The following is a 16369-nucleotide window of genomic DNA, read 5'->3' on the forward strand; positions in this document are numbered from 1 at the left end:
TAACTATTACTTCCAATCTTTCTTGGAAGTCATATATCGAATCCGTTGCAAAATTACTAAGATTGCATCTCTTTATTTTGCTTGCCAATTTTTTACTTCCTTGAATAAAATCCTTCCTTGTATGGAATACTGTTGCCATATCTGGGGCGGATCTTCAAATGATGCCCTTTCTCTTTTAGACAAGGTACAAAAAGACATTGTAAACATAGTTGGACCTGCTCTTCCAACCAACTTCCAACCATTATCACATCGTCATAATGTTGCTTCTCTTTCTCTTTTCTACAAATACTATAATGGGCACTGCTCTAAAGAGCTAGCATCTCTTGTGCCACACAATAAAATCATTCCCGTGTTACTTGTCATTCAATAAAATCTCATCCTTTTACTGTGACTGTTCTTAAGAAAATTTTGCTATCAACATTATTGATTGATAACTATTGATAATTGATATAATAGGTCAATAGTGTAAAAATTCATAATCTATTGCACTTTCATCTTGCTGATAATAAAGGCTATATAAAACTTTTTATATATAAAGCTTTTTATATTTTATATATAAATCATTTTTATTTATTTAAGAATGAATGTAAAGATCTGAAAGTAAAGCTTGGTGTTGAAACAGAGTTACAGAAAAAATATTTAAAGGAGTTAGAAGAAACTAAACGACAATTAAGTCAATGTGAAGCAAAAGTAAGGTTTCTAAATAACATTTTTTTAAATACAATATGCCTTTGAATTAATTTATATTTATTAATTAGTTCTTATGAATTCTTATTTATAATACCCGTTTAATCAATTTGTACAGTTTAACATACGATATCATACCAAGTCAAACAGAACTTCCACAAGATACAGGCAGACAAAGGTGTTTAACTGTTTATTTTTTTATAGTGTAAAGAGTTAGAAGCACTTACACACGCATCAGATAATCGATTGGCAGGTGTTTTACAAGGAGAAAACATTAGTAAAGGTTTTTTATTTTTAGCTATTGTTATTATATGCAGCATGACACAGTTAATATAGAGTCTTGCTGCAAATGGATGGCTGTTTATCATGTTTTTAACTGAATTTCGCTTTCCTACCTACTAGAAAGTGTCATTCCTATTTTAGCAATATTCAAAAGTATGTAAAATGTTATCAGTTATACAAAAGTTTATACAAATAAATTATACACAAGCTTAAATTAATAAAAAGCTTATAAATTATATACAAGCTTCATTTTTAAGTTTTTATTTCTATCAGATTATTACCATAATAATATGTAATATAATATGTATACACAGTTAAGTCGAACACCAGTTAACTTGAACTTTTATTATCAAGAACTATTTATATGTGTGATCCCTCGAAATCTTCAATTAATATTAAACTTCTCCATATAAGTTGAACCTCGGATGCCTCAAACTTCGTTAAGTCAATACATTTTTGTCTCCTTTCTGTAAATTTCTTCGAATAACTCAAACTTTTTGTATTGGAAATAATGATATTGACATGATTAAAATTTTTTTAAAAAAGAAGTCATTTCATATAAAATATAAATAACTGTGGCCTAATATTTTCTTTGCTTTTTGATTGCATTTTGATTTAAATAAAATAGATTGTTATCAGACATAAAATAATGCTGGAATAAAACTGCTAAAAGAATCATGATAAAACCATTAAAAAAAAAAACAATTATTTTATATTTTACTGAATTTGTAAATAAAACGCCGCAACCGTTTAGACACAATTATTATTATCAAATAATAAGAAAGTTGTTGTATCGCTAAACTTTTTTGAATGTTATCTTTTGACAATACTGTGTAAATACAATCCGTTGCTACTTTTATTGAAACATTAGTGTAATGGTGTAAATTTAATGTATATACTTTAGCATTAAATAAAGAAAAATTGTCTTAACTTGAACTTATATCTCCTATTAGCCAAAGTTCAGCATAACAGGAATTCGCCTAACATTCGTCAAGTCTAACCATTTTCCTTGGTCCCTTGGAGGTTCAAGTTATTTGGAATTAATTATTATTTTATATTGCATAAATATAGTATATAAATAATAGTATAATATAATTAATAATTTAATTTTTTTTTTCCTTTAAAAAGTTAAGATTAAAGGGTAAACAAAACCACAAATGTTAATTTTTAAGATTTATTTAAAGTCCCTTTGTTCTTAAGCACCACTACAATTTGTTTTAGCATGCTTTCAGTGAGTTTTTTAAAATATTTCAGCGATATATCCTAAATCCAAATTTTTTTATTTTGGTCATCAGTTAAGAAATCAATGTGAAGTATGCTTGGCAAACTGTTGATTTCATTTCCTTCCAAAAAAAGTAGATAGTATAGTGTTCTTCTGCCCTGTTTGCCACTAAAGCAGTCCTAAACCGTTACATGTGTGATATGTTTGACAGTTCTTTGGGCATATTTGGAATTGAATTGGTCAAAATCACGGAGTAGTGGGTGGAAGTGGCTACTTACATTCATAAAGTTTTATTTTTCAATGAAATGTGACACCCTTGCATACATACAAGTTTATATTGTTAATAGTTTGATTCTTTGTTAGATAGTAGTAACATATTAATGAGATTTTTAAAAAAGTGATTTTATTAGTATCTCAGGGAATCATAATAAATTCCCCACAGAGCAGGTAAACAGCAGCCGCTGCTAACTCTCATTAGACACTGAACTATTTAATACTGTGTGTGAGTCTTTAAAATGCCAATGTTTTATACACACAATAACCCAGTAAGAATCAGACACACAAAAATCTTTACTAATATCTAATAAATATACTTTACTAATATTTAATAAATATCGGCAGAAAGTATTGGTGCTTGTTATAATCGTTACTAATATTGACAGAAAGTTATAATTACACAAAATCACTTTAGATGTCTGCAAGTTTTTTGTGCTAGTTGTATTTCTTGGCATTGGTATTTCTATTTTCTTTTATTTATTGTATTTAACATTTAAGTGAGATCATAAGTCATTAACAATTCAAAGATTTGTTACAAAAAATTTTGTAATAAGTTTATTATTAATGATATAAATTTTTTATTTGAATTAAAATTTTATCTTTTGTACTAGTTAGTAGTTTTTACTAACATTTTTAATATTTTTTTTTTCTTTCTATAAAATATTAGTTTGATATATACAAGCATTTCAAAGTTAATACATGCCCATTTGCCCAACATGAATTTTATTGAACTAGGATTACTAGAATAACTACCATTAGTTTCTCCATCATCTTTTGCTTATAGAAAATGAAGAAACTCATCATGAAATTGAACTTTTGAAAATAAAATTAAGAGAAATGGAACTTACTTTATCAAACAACATCAATGAAAAAAAAAGTATATTTATTATTAAACTAATACTATGTTTTATTAGTCATTATATGTGTTTTAATTTTTTATATTATTTTTTAAAGCTTTGGAGGAACAGCTTATTGCTACAAAAAAGCACTTGGAACAATACAAAGAAATTGGTGATTCTAATGAGCATGCAATCACAACCCTTGCAAATGTAATTCATAATTTTTAGACTTGATTGTTGCTTTAAAGTGATAAATATTAAAACTTAAATATTTGTTTAATAAAAAAGAAACAAAGTTTTATAAAGTTAAATTTAGTTTTTATTGTTTAACAAAATTAGTTTAAAGATTCAATTGATGCAGATTTACACTCGAAAGTTAAACTTGCTAATGAGACCATTGAGAACTTTAAGAAACAGGTGGAAACCCTTACTGCTGAAAAGATACAGTTGAATAAAAAAATTTCAGAAGTTGATAAAACGCATCAATTTCAAGTTTCTGAGCTTCGCAACCAAATGGCTCCTTTAGAACAACGATTTCAAGAAGTTACCCGTGCTCTTGTTAATGCAAAAGAGCTTGAAGAATCTGCTGTAAAGGAGGCTCAAAATCAAGCGGTGTTAGGCAAGGAGGTTGTTTTATTTTTTATTATTACACAAATATTCCAACAAAGTTTTAATTTGTTTGGTTGTTGGTATAAATTACAATATTAAATTATAGTAAAAATGATAGAACGCAGATAATCTGAATGTATTTATTTATTTTTAGTTTTTTAATTGATCTATAAGTTTTAAAAAAAAAAATTAAATTTCAATAAAAGCATCAAAAATAAAATTTAAAAAAAAAATATTAAAATTCAATAAAAACAGCAAAAATGGAATATTTAAAAATTTTTATTAAAAATTGAAATCTAAAGTTTTAAAATTCATTTTTTTTTTAAAAAAAAAAAAAATTGGATTCTATAACTTAAAGTTGGTCAATAAAACAAGAAGATAAATAAAACTTTTATGATAAAATCAAATTGGTTTTCTGTGGACTCATTTACTGAAGGGTATATTTCTTAACAATTTATTTTATCCAATCGTTAAAAAGTGTTGACTAATTTTCACTGTTGATAGACTTAATTATAACTTAACTATTTAAAAAAATATTGCTTATAAATCTTATACCTTTCTTTAACTTATTATTTATAACCCTAACTCTGAGATTCTATTTAACTAATATTTTTCTCTTTTCTGTTGTGTTATAATACTAATTTTAATATCTTTTGTTAATTTATTATTTTAATCTTTCTTAAACTGAAATATTTTCAAAAGTGTTCTCTTCATCACTGTTAAACTTATTGCTATTGTTACTATATTTTTATCATTTTAAATATTATTATTCTTACTGTTGTTAACATTGTCATATAAATATTTTTTTATATTACTGTTTTTGTTATATTATTGTTGTTGTTATTGTTGGTATTATTTTTATTGTTATTACTGTCATTATTATTATTATAGTATAGTTTATACTTTTTATAATCTTTACTATTACTTTTAATCGCTGTTATTACTACTATTAATTTTATTTATTTACGTATTATAGTTATTATTATCATTTTATTATAATTGAATTAGCAGGTGTTTACTTTATTCTAATACTTATTACTATTTGTAAATAACCTTGATGCAGCAACTTAATTCAGAATATATTTGATTTAATTTTGATTTGATTTGAATTTGAATAGTTTTGATCATTGGATGAAATTGTTTATTTTCCTCAATATTGCTAATATTGAGTAATTTATTTGAGTATGCTAATTGCAATTTTCTTAAAAAAAAATTTATATCACAATTATATGGCATTTCTTTTTTTATTTATTTTAGGCACAAGATAAGTATGAACGTGAACTGATTTTGCATGCAAAAGATGTTGAACAGTTTACTCGTTTAAAGGAGGAGGTATATAAATGTTTTTTAATACCTTAATACTTTTGTCAATAATACTAGTGTTCATATTATTTTTAATGAGTATTTTTCTTTTTCTTAAGTTATTTAGTTTTAGTTTTTATAATAACCTATGAGTTTACCCCATTATTAATATAATCATAAAATGCTTCATTTATATATATTTTTGTAATAACCTGTAATAGTTCACCACTATATTATTATAACCATTAAATATCTATTTCATATATTTAGGTTCAATTTCATAAAAACCATCACGAAGATTTAAAACTTCAAATATCTGAAATTTATTTGTACCTAAATATATATATATATATATATATATATATATATATATATATATATATATATATAAAAGTTAAGTAAAGACGCTTATCTATTTTCTTCTTTAACTGTTATCTCCTGTTTCTCCTTCTGTAGGTTCAGAGGGAGAAACATCTTGTTATAAAAAAAAAAAAATAAGTGCTTTTACTATTGTATTATTGCTATGTTTAAGAACATATTTGTATTCACTCTATTTATTAGAATAAACTAATATAATACATAATAATATATAACATTGAGCGCTCTATTAGTAGAAAACACTAACATTTAAAATGTATTAGTTATTTATTATAAAAGTTCTAGTTATCTCTGTAATTTGACATATAAATTTGTTTAGGTAAAATTATCATAAATCAAAGCAAATAAAACATATGGAGTTAATAGTTTTTTTAAGTAAAATTTTTTTAACGCTTTTAAAAAATTTATTATTTTAGATTTTACTGCATAAAATTAACTGTTATGAATTAAAATGTAAAAAATGCATTTTTACAAAATTTTTTGAAAATGGCGGTCAATGCTAAGTCAGACTCAATAACAGATTTTACAAGGTTCTACAAAACAACTAAAGCCAAAAATAAGTTTGCAAAACATAGCTTGTCTATTTTTGCTTTGAACTCATTTACAAACTGTGATTTAACAATTGAAGTAGGCAGCTTGTTACATAATTTTAACACTTGATTTGTAAAGAAATTTCATAAAGATTATTTTTGAAATATCGTTTTGATGATCTGATAATCAGATAATCTTCTATTGCTACTTTAAAATTTTTTTTAGAAAGAAATTTTTTTTAAATAATTTTTATTTAATTTCATTTTGTTTGAGGCCCAACATGACTAACTTTTCTTTTTATAATATTTGGGATGCGTAAAGTGTTAAGCAACCCCTTAAATATTTTTATTAAAAAATATTTTAAAATAAGAATTATTGTATATATAGAACACATAAAAGGGAATGGTTCATCAGATATTTTACAAAAATGTTGTTTTAAGTCTTAAGTTTATGGAAAAAACTTTTCAAAAAAGTAATGGTGATGTTTTTGTGAATCCATGAATGTTTTTTCTTTGTTGGTGTACTTTTTTTTTTTTTTAAGAAAAAAATAAATTTTCATGAAATGTAAAAAGTACATGCATGACAAAAGGTTAATGTTATACAGGGTTGAGGTTAAGATTAAGGCTATATTTCTACAAATACTTGTTTTTGTAAGTAAATGAATAAAAACATCAAGTTTAATGTATATTTAAATAAAAATAAAAACAATAAATGTAAAAAATATATTTTTATAGTAAAATAAATTTAAATGTATAAATAAAAATAGACATAAGATAAATATATATATAAAAAGATATTAAAAAAAAAAAGATTTACTGTATAAATATTTAAAGAATAAAAACAGTTTTGAAATTTTAAATTTTATCAGGAACTGGTTGAAAAAGATGAAGCTATGTTATATGTTTTAGGTGATGACAATAAAATTAAAGTACTCAAATCACCAAGTTTTTTAAAAAGAGCTCTTTTCTTTTTTTTCTTTTTTTTTTTGAGTTTGTTTTGATGTGATGCGCATCACTTAAATGTAGTTTTCTTTTATTGATCTTCTAGTTTTTATTAAGCCACTTATTATTCAAATATTGCTAGCAGTATTATCGAGAAGAACAGCTTGTATACTTTCCACAATATTATGTTCTTTAAAATACTGAGCGTTTAAGTAGTAAAATCTTAGATTTATTTTAACCTAAAATGATTTTATATAGTTGCTAATTTACCAAGTTATTGATACAGTAACTAAATTTGGATTCACATCAATATAATAGTAGTAGTACTGAAACTGTCTGAAAGTAGTTGGATCCTGCTGTATTTGGACAACTGCAATATTTTTTTCTATAAAAACATTTAATAGTATAAATATAATATACTATTATAGTCATTTCTTATAATTTCTTAAAATGTAAGAACATTTAGCTTTAAAACATTTAAATATTTATTCAGTATATTAATAATATATATTGTTATTTGTTTTTACATGATCTCTAATTTCTTTTTTTTGTTTGAATTAAAGCCTGAAATGAAGTTTGATATCTTTGTATTGGTTGATTTAGCTGATACTTTTGAAATTTTCTGAAATGTTTTGAAGTTTTTATATAGTTTTTAGTTTGATTTGCAGTTGGTTTTAAACAATATTTATTGGTTACTCTATAAATTTAAAATGAAATTAGGTTATTAGAATTAAAAGAAAAAAATTTAAAACAAAATAATTTTGAGACCAAAAAAAGTAAGTCACTAAAACTTTAAATGTAAATTTAAGCTATTTTAACACAGAATACATTAAATTTGGTATTATACCTAATATTCCTAACTTTCCTAATTCAATAATTTAGAAAAAAAAAAAATTGACTACCTTAAAATTTATATAAATGCAATATACCATAATATACAAATATAAACACACACACACATACACACAATATACAATAATATACACATATACACACATGCATGCAATATAAAATATTATAATATATACACACATACATGCAATAAACAATAATGATAATTTTGATATAAGTAGTGAAATATCCTGTTTCGAAATATAAATATTCTAAAATTTTCAGATTTTTTAACTTCACTAATTTTTTTTCCACCTATTTTCTTATATGAAGAATTTGTCTTATTCTAAATCCTTTCCACTTATTTTCTTTTATGAAGAGTTACTTGTCTTATTCTAAATCCTTAAATATATATATATATATATATATATATATATATATATATATATATATATATATATATATATATATATATATATATATATATATATATATATATATACATTTATATATTTTCTTATATGAAGAATTTGTCTTATTCTAAATCGTGTCCACTTATTATCTTTTATGAAGAGTTACTTTTCTTATTCTAAATCCTTTTCAAAAAGTTTTAATTCAAACCTCTGATCACTCATTTTTTAGAAGTGTAATTTCAAAATTTGTTTTTTGATAAATTTGTATTAAGTTACAACAATTTTAAAATTGTTTTTTGCAATATTAAAAATTTGTATTATATCTTACAGCTCAGTGCACAATTGGCAGCTGCTAAATCACACAACCCAACTATTGAAGAATCATTTACATCCTCAGATAAATCTTTAGAAGAAGTTTATGAGTTGCTTAGGTAAATTTAAGTTTATTATTATTACTGCAAGAAATATTTATTATATTATATTTATTATTATATAATATTTAGACTTCCGTTTTGAACTGATTAAAGTATAAAATTATAATATTTTATACCAATAATAACCCAAAGAAAAACTATTTTCATTTTTACTGCATTTTTAAAAATAAGTATATATCTATTTATAGGCTAGGTTACTCGAGGCTACTACTAACTTTTTTACACAAAAGTAATAAATAAAAAAGTCCTTATTGCTCATCTTTATTAAATCTTTAAAATTATTTTAACAAAATAATTTAAAACTTGAATTTAAATTTATATGCAGTAGTGGTGTAGTGGTTAAGCGCTAGTGGTAAAAAACTAGTGAAGTAAATATTAAAGTAAATTGTATACGATTCAATACTAGATTTAAATTGTATACGATTTAATAGTTACTAGATTTTTTGTTATTTGTTGTAAACTTTTAGGTTTTAAAAATTTACAAATAAAATTAGATATGTTAGGCGCAAAAAAGAGATTGCTGAAACAAAAGCAGAAGCTTGTAAAACTGAAAGCATGAGGTTCCAGCAACAAGCAGAGCATTTGCAAAGAGACATTAATCAAACAAAAGCTGCTTTAGAACTCGAGATGAAACGAACACAAGGTCATATGTTAAGTGAAGAAGAGTATAAAGATGTCATGGAAAAAGTTAATAAAGTTTCAGAATTTGAAGTTTTAAATAATGCGTTAGAAAAAGAAAAACTGAACTTAATTAGTAAAATTGAACAGCTTCAAGATCAGGTAAATTTTTTTTGAATTCAGTTGTATTTTTAATCAATTCAAAAAAAAAAAAAATTTTAACTATAAGCATAGAGTCTTACACTCACATATAACAATTTACATGTTTATTATTTCAATTAGGTTAAAAAACTTGAAGTTGAAATGAAACTACTTTTAGAAAGTAAAAAGGCGCTTGATGGAGAAAAAAATGTATGGTTAGCTGAAAAAACAGCATTAAAATCAGAGGTATTAGTTTTATTATACATTATAACAGATTCAAATATATTTATACTTTAACTTCTAAAGAAAGTTATTTATGAATTTATTTTACTTTTTATAGCATTATAAATTATAATTTTTATATTTTGGTTTTATATTATTTTGGTTGCCATTATTTTCACTGCCTCCTGAAGATGCTTCATTAACATCTTTAAAAATTCAGATTTCTTGATTCAAATCATTGCCCTCAAATTCATTTTATTCTATTTTACCTCACCATACTTTTATTATCCTAATGTTGACTAATTCAAGATCAACTTGACTAATTCAAGATCAACTGATCTTGACTTTTTAGTTAAATTGTACAGATGTGCTTTATTCTTATTTTTATTGATAATTATAGGATCTTGAAATTTTTTGAATCATTTTTGAAAAACTTATGATAGATCCTCCAAACATTATGATAGATCCTCATAAACATTATGATAGTTCCTCAAAATGAAAAAGTCAACATTATTATTCTGGAATTTCAGATCAAAAAATTAAAAACTAGTGAAGTAAATATTAAAGCAAATTGTATACAATTCAATAATTACTAGATTTTTTTTTGTTTGTTTTAAACTTTTAGGTTTTGAAAATTTACAAATAAATTTTATCAAATAATTTTTCATTTACTGTGGTGGTATGATGAATTCTCATAACTCATATAAACTTTTATAACAAGGAACAACCAGGTTGAAATAACCACAAACATTTACATTCATTTTATGTATTTATATATTTTTGTTTTATTTATATATTTATGTTTTATGCATTTACATATTTATGTTTTATGTATTTATACTTTATGTATTTTTATATCTATGTTTCAACATTTAAAAATTTAATCTAAAGTATTTTATTGAATTTTTGTAAAAAAAGAATTTTTTTAGATTGAACGATGGACAAATCATACCAATCAACTCATGATACAAAGAACTAAATCAGAGAATGAAGAGTTAAAAAAACTTCAATCACAGAAAGTACAGAATGAAAAAGTTATAACATCTTTGCAGGAAGATCTTAGGAGAATAAAGCAGCAGTTTGACACATTTAAAAGAGAGACATTGAAATTCAAAAATGAAAAACAGGTTTTTTATTTTGTTGCATTATTTTTTTTTAATATTAATTCTACATAATGCAATATATATTCTGCTGATCTTTTTTTTTAATTTACTTTTTTTTAAATGATGAACAAATAAACTAGCAAACTATTTTTTTTAATTATATAACTCTTAGTATCTACATATAGCATAGCGGTGTAGTGGTAGAGTGCTAGAGTGCTCGCTTAATAAGCGAGAGGTTTCAAATTGGATCCCCACCACCTCCCTGAAAGTACCGCGCTCAACTTGTTTCTCCACGCAGCGCCATTGTTTGTCAAGGTTTGTGTTTTGGAGTTATAATGTTGAGAGAGGGTTGTAACCACAATTAAGTAGCCTCCTTTTCTCTAGTGGCCTTCTTGGCCTTGGGAAAGTGAATTAACATAAAAAAAGTATGATGGTGATAATTAGGGTATGGATTATGTATGTACTGAAGCTCTTGCTTGTCTTTATTTCAATATAATGTACAGAAGTATTTTATTCTTAATTGCTAACTTGTCATCAATGTTTTAAACAGTTTCTCCTCTTACTCAAAATACAAAGCTATCATTTTCTGAAACCAGGGACCCCAGCCAAGTATGAGGTTTTTTGCAACCCTAGCCCCAGTTAAATAATAATTCTAGCAGGGGTTTAGTGGAGGTTTAGTGGTTTAGGGGATTAGTGGAGACTAGAATATTTATATATATATATATATGCATTTCAATTTACAGTTACAATACAGTTCCTATATTGATGTTTGTGTAACTTTGTCTGTGCAATATCCTCCTTTTATTTCTTTCTGAACCTGTTAAGATTTTTGTGTTTAAGTTATTGTGTAAAAAGAATAATGTAATGTAAATAGGTTAAAATATAAATACTACTAAATTGTTGTGAAAAGCTCCCACAGCTATTAGACACTTATTAAATGTATACAACTTGTATACTTCATACAAGTAAAGAAGTCAATAGTAAATAACATAATTAAATGAATAAAAAAATCAAGTTGAATTTGTAAATTTTACAGGAAAAAATATCTGGATTAGAATCAGATTTAATAGCAACTCGTAATAAACTTAATGCTGCATCAACAACAGCAAATGCATCTGCAAAAGCTGTTGAAACTGAGCAATTATCTAACTTGCAAAAAGAACTGGATCAGTGGAAATCTAAAAATCTTGAAATGGCTGATAAAAGCAAAATGGTATTTTTATTTAACTTGAATTAGTTTTATCTTATTATTAATTTAGTTACTTCTAAAAATATTACTAATTTACAATAATTTATTTTTAAATTTGTGTCAAATGTATTTTTAATTAAATATTGAATTTATATGTAATAGTTTAGTAATTAATATGTAAATAGTTCTGTTAATATGTAAATAGCTCTGTTAATATGTAAATGGTTCTGTTAATATAAAAATAGTTCTGTAAATATGTAAATAGTTCTGGTAAAATGTTAATAGCTCTGTTAATACGTAAATAGTTCTGTTAATATGTTAATAGTTCTGTTAATATGTTAATAGTTCTGTTAATATGTTAATAGTTCTGTTAATATGTTAATAGTTCTGTTAATACGTAAATAGTTCTGTAATATGTAAATAGTTCTGTTAATATGTTAATAGTTCTGTTAATATGTTAATAGTTCTGTTAATATGTTAATAGTTCTGTTAATATGTAAATGGTTCTGTTAATATGTTAATAGTTCTGTTAATATGTTAATAGTTCTGTTAATATGTAAATGGTTCTGTTAATATGTTAATAGTTCTGTTAATATGTTAATAGTTCTGTTAATATGTTAATAGTTCTGTTAATATGTTAATAGTTCTGTTAATATGTTAATAGTTCTGTTAATATGTAAATGGTTTAAAATATTATTTTCTAACATTTTTTTGTTTTTTTATTTTTTATTTGTTAGGTGCGTAAAGTGGCTCGTAAATATAAATCTATATGTGACCAGCTGCAAAAGGTACTTAAGGAAAATAATATTGACTTTTCAAGTGTAATAAATGTTTCTTTGAATAATGTTCAGTCCAATGATCTTGATGCGCCATCTAGCCAAACTATTGATCAAGAAGAAAAGAAAAAATTTGAAATACAAATTGCTGAAAAAATCAAAGCTGCTGAAGAACTATCCAAAGAACTAATGTCTCTTCAGTCTCAGCTAGTGTCTGAATGCAAAAGAAGCAATGATCTAGAGAAAAAAAATATTGAAACTCATTGTTGTTATCTTGAAGCAGAAAAAAAATTGCTGGAGAAAAATAAAGAGCTGGAGCTCTTAAAATTAGAATTTGCTGATGGAAAAGTAAGAAATTACTGTTTTGTTATGCTATTTTTATATTATTTTAATTTTTTTTTTCTTAGTTTTTAATAAATCAACAGTTATAGCAACATCTTTTATTAAAAACCCTCATGGCTGTTCAAGTTTATTCCTGTTCATTTTAAATGGCCTAAGTAAAGAAAATTTTTACTCTCATTTATATAAATTTAAAGGAAAGAAAAAAGTAACTTAAGATAAATTTTAATGTTTGCTAGTTTTTGAAATTTAATCAGTTAAGTAAAATTAAACCAAATTTCTTTTAGCTCACCTAACAAAGCAATAATAAATAAGCTTAACTAAGCTTACTAATTATTATTTATTAATTAACTTATTTATTAATTAAGCCTTTGTTTTGGTCAAATAATAAATAATAATATGGCAATAATAATTACGCCTAATTAGGCTTTTTAACAAAGGATTCGGTTGGTTATATAAAAATCACTAAAAGATATGACGTGGTCCTTCCAACTATTATTTAAGTACACTGAATTTCTGCGATCTTTTTTGAAGATAGTAAAAGTTAGAATAAAGTAACTAAAAGACTGGAGCTTTACAACACTTTAAAATTCTATCATCAAACCTTGTGTTTAACTCAGTACTCAATGAACTAGCAAAGAATCTGTGATAACTAATTTAAAATAATTTGAAATGGATTCAAAAGTGGTTTTAGCTTTATTTTCTGCAACAAAGTACTAGGAATTTTTTTTTGTGAAATGAAAAAGCATCACCTTTTAATACCTGAATAAGAATCAAACCTTAAAGTATATTATTACTACTTGCCTGTAACAATTGTGTAATTAAAAGAAATATATCAAAAACATTTCTTGTTATGCACAGTGCAAAAATAAAATTAAAACCTGTTACTAATTCCAGTAGAGAAGCGGCATTAGCAGAGGCAACACTTTATCAGTTTATTTCATGATGTATTTGATATACAAGAAGCATCTTTTTTACACTGAAAGTACCATCAAAAGTAAAAAAAAGTAATCCATAGGAAGTTATCTATTCATTTATGTTAAAAGCTTTGTCCAATGTTTTTTTTATTTTTTTATTACAAAAGCAACATAACAATAAAAAACACTAAAAGTTATTTTTAGCCACAATTGCTTGATTTGAAATTGAGAATATAAAGGAATAAAGACTAGTTTTTATTAATCCAATTATAAACAGCTTTTTCTTGTATTAGCTCTCAACCTTCCTTTCTTGTATCCAAAGAACTTTGTGATAACGAATGTATATATATATATATATATATATATATATATATATATATATATATATATATATATATATATATATATATATATATATATACACACTCTCTAGATTTGGGGCAAATGTTGAAAAAAAAGACAACTCCCAAAAAATTTGAGCTCAACAGGTCTACTCTATCCTTACCCCCTAAGCATTTTTATAGAAAAAAAATTCTCAAAAACAGCTGATTTTGCAGGTCTAGGGGGAAAGTTAAATAGAAAAAGTTTGAATTTTTTTTTTTCTGGGATGTTTATTTTTACCAACATATTTTAGCAAAAATACATGGTATCGTAGTTTTAAAAAAAAAAAATTTTTATGCATTTAGATTTTAAAAAATGACAATATTCGATAACATACTTACCATATTTATGTTACTGACAAAAGATTAAAACTATATATCCAAAATATATACTTTTTATTTTTTTAGTTAATAATGTAAATCTGCAATAAAATTAAGAAATTTCTATAAGGTGGAGATTGGATGAGACCCAGCTTTAGTAGCTCAAAGAACAATTGAATAGTTCCATTTGTTGTAGTAGTAAATTTTTTTACAATGATTATTTTAAGTTTGATTTTTTAGGTCAGTAAAAATTAAATAGATTAATCTAAATAAGTATAAAGAAGAAGAGTGTGGTCAGAAAATAGGAAGTCAAAAGAACACTAAGGTCTAAAAAAAAACTATTCGTTATCGAAGAAGCAAAGCCAGCCATTAAAGGTAATTAGTTATAGAATGAATCCCTTAAGCTAAAAAATTTAGCTAAACTTTTTATTTCTTATTTTTTGTAAATAAGGCTGTCAGCTTCCAACAGGGATAGAAATACTGCAGCACTTAGCTTACAACCAATCATTTTTCTCAAGAGCATCAAAAAAAGCCACTATTCTTGCTTATCCTTCTCAGAAAAACTTTGAAAGATGTGCAATGAAAAGTAAATGTGATTGTATTTTGGCTAAGGTAAAAGAGCCATGGTTTAAAGCTGGATTTTTTATTCTAAACGATCAAAGTCTAGTAAAAAATCTTTCAAATCTGGACAATGAATATTCAAAACTTAAGAAGCATGAAAAAAGGGGATCCGCTGCAGAATTGGCAAAGCAACAAGATTTTAAAGTTTACCTGAACAAAATATTCTGGGCTGGCATTCCTGATCTTAGGAATACAATAAAAAATGACAAAAAAAGATCTGATCCAGACAAGCATGAAGATTTGGAGTTTCTGGAGGACCAAGAACGGGAAAGAAGACTTATGCTTGGATCAAAAGATAAGAAGTACAGAAAAATAGTATGTATTTCTCTTAAACCAAAAAAAAAATTGCGAGGTTTTCTAACTAACTTACTTATAATTTACATACCACTTAAGATGGTTTGAAATAAAAATAGCTAAACAAAAAAAGTAATGTTCACTCACTATTTCAATCTCTTGTATATTTCAATCTCTTGTATAATTAGATTAATAAGTAGTACATTTTTTGTAGTACATTTTATGGAGAGAAAGAGTAGCAGAAAGAGAAAGCAGCAAGTGAAACAACGATATAAAGAATTAGAGGGTACAACTAATGTTGAGATTAATAAAGATACTAGTGATGACTCCTTGAGTGATACTGATTTTGATCCTGGAGAGTGGTTTAAAAAAAAACCTTCACAACAAAAAGTCACTGCTGAAATTCCCATAGATGTTTTTGCTGGTAATGTAGTTCTTATGGCTACAATCAGTGATATTTCTTCCAGTGTTTTATATAAAGTTACAGGTGCAATTCTAACTCAATCAGGTGCTGATCTGACAGATTTCAAATGTAGCCAGTCTACAGCAGCTAGAAAAATGAAATCATAATATATACATGATATCAAAAGAAGATGTTCAACAAGCAGTGAATGAATCCCCATACCCATGCATAATGCATTTTGATGGCAAAACATTAATTGAACTAAACAAAGGAAAAAGGATTAAAACTGATAGACTGGCT

General features: G+C 24.7%; 1 protein-coding gene across 5 annotated transcripts in view; it reads left to right on the forward strand.

Annotated features, from left to right (window-relative positions):
- The window catches only part of LOC136092268 (nucleoprotein TPR-like), a 122828-nt gene that overhangs the window by 57395 nt on the left and 49064 nt on the right, over nucleotides 1-16369 (forward strand). For 4 of the 5 annotated variants that reach the window (XM_065820098.1, XM_065820101.1, XM_065820097.1 and 1 more), the window contains 12 exons: nucleotides 580-690; nucleotides 892-970; nucleotides 3252-3344; nucleotides 3422-3516; nucleotides 3646-3933; nucleotides 5173-5247; nucleotides 8642-8742; nucleotides 9240-9525; nucleotides 9646-9750; nucleotides 10656-10853; nucleotides 11866-12042; nucleotides 12756-13142. In XM_065820098.1, coding sequence (XP_065676170.1) covers nucleotides 580-690; nucleotides 892-970; nucleotides 3252-3344; nucleotides 3422-3516; nucleotides 3646-3933; nucleotides 5173-5247; nucleotides 8642-8742; nucleotides 9240-9525; nucleotides 9646-9750; nucleotides 10656-10853; nucleotides 11866-12042; nucleotides 12756-13142 — 1995 coding nt within the window. The remainder of the gene's footprint in view (nucleotides 1-579; nucleotides 691-891; nucleotides 971-3251; nucleotides 3345-3421; nucleotides 3517-3645; nucleotides 3934-5172; nucleotides 5248-8641; nucleotides 8743-9239; nucleotides 9526-9645; nucleotides 9751-10655; nucleotides 10854-11865; nucleotides 12043-12755; nucleotides 13143-16369) is intronic. The other variant, XM_065820100.1, reaches the window with a different exon arrangement.

Source organism: Hydra vulgaris, chromosome 15, assembly GCF_038396675.1.
Source record: "Hydra vulgaris chromosome 15, alternate assembly HydraT2T_AEP".
Classification (NCBI taxonomy): domain Eukaryota; kingdom Metazoa; phylum Cnidaria; class Hydrozoa; order Anthoathecata; family Hydridae; genus Hydra; species Hydra vulgaris.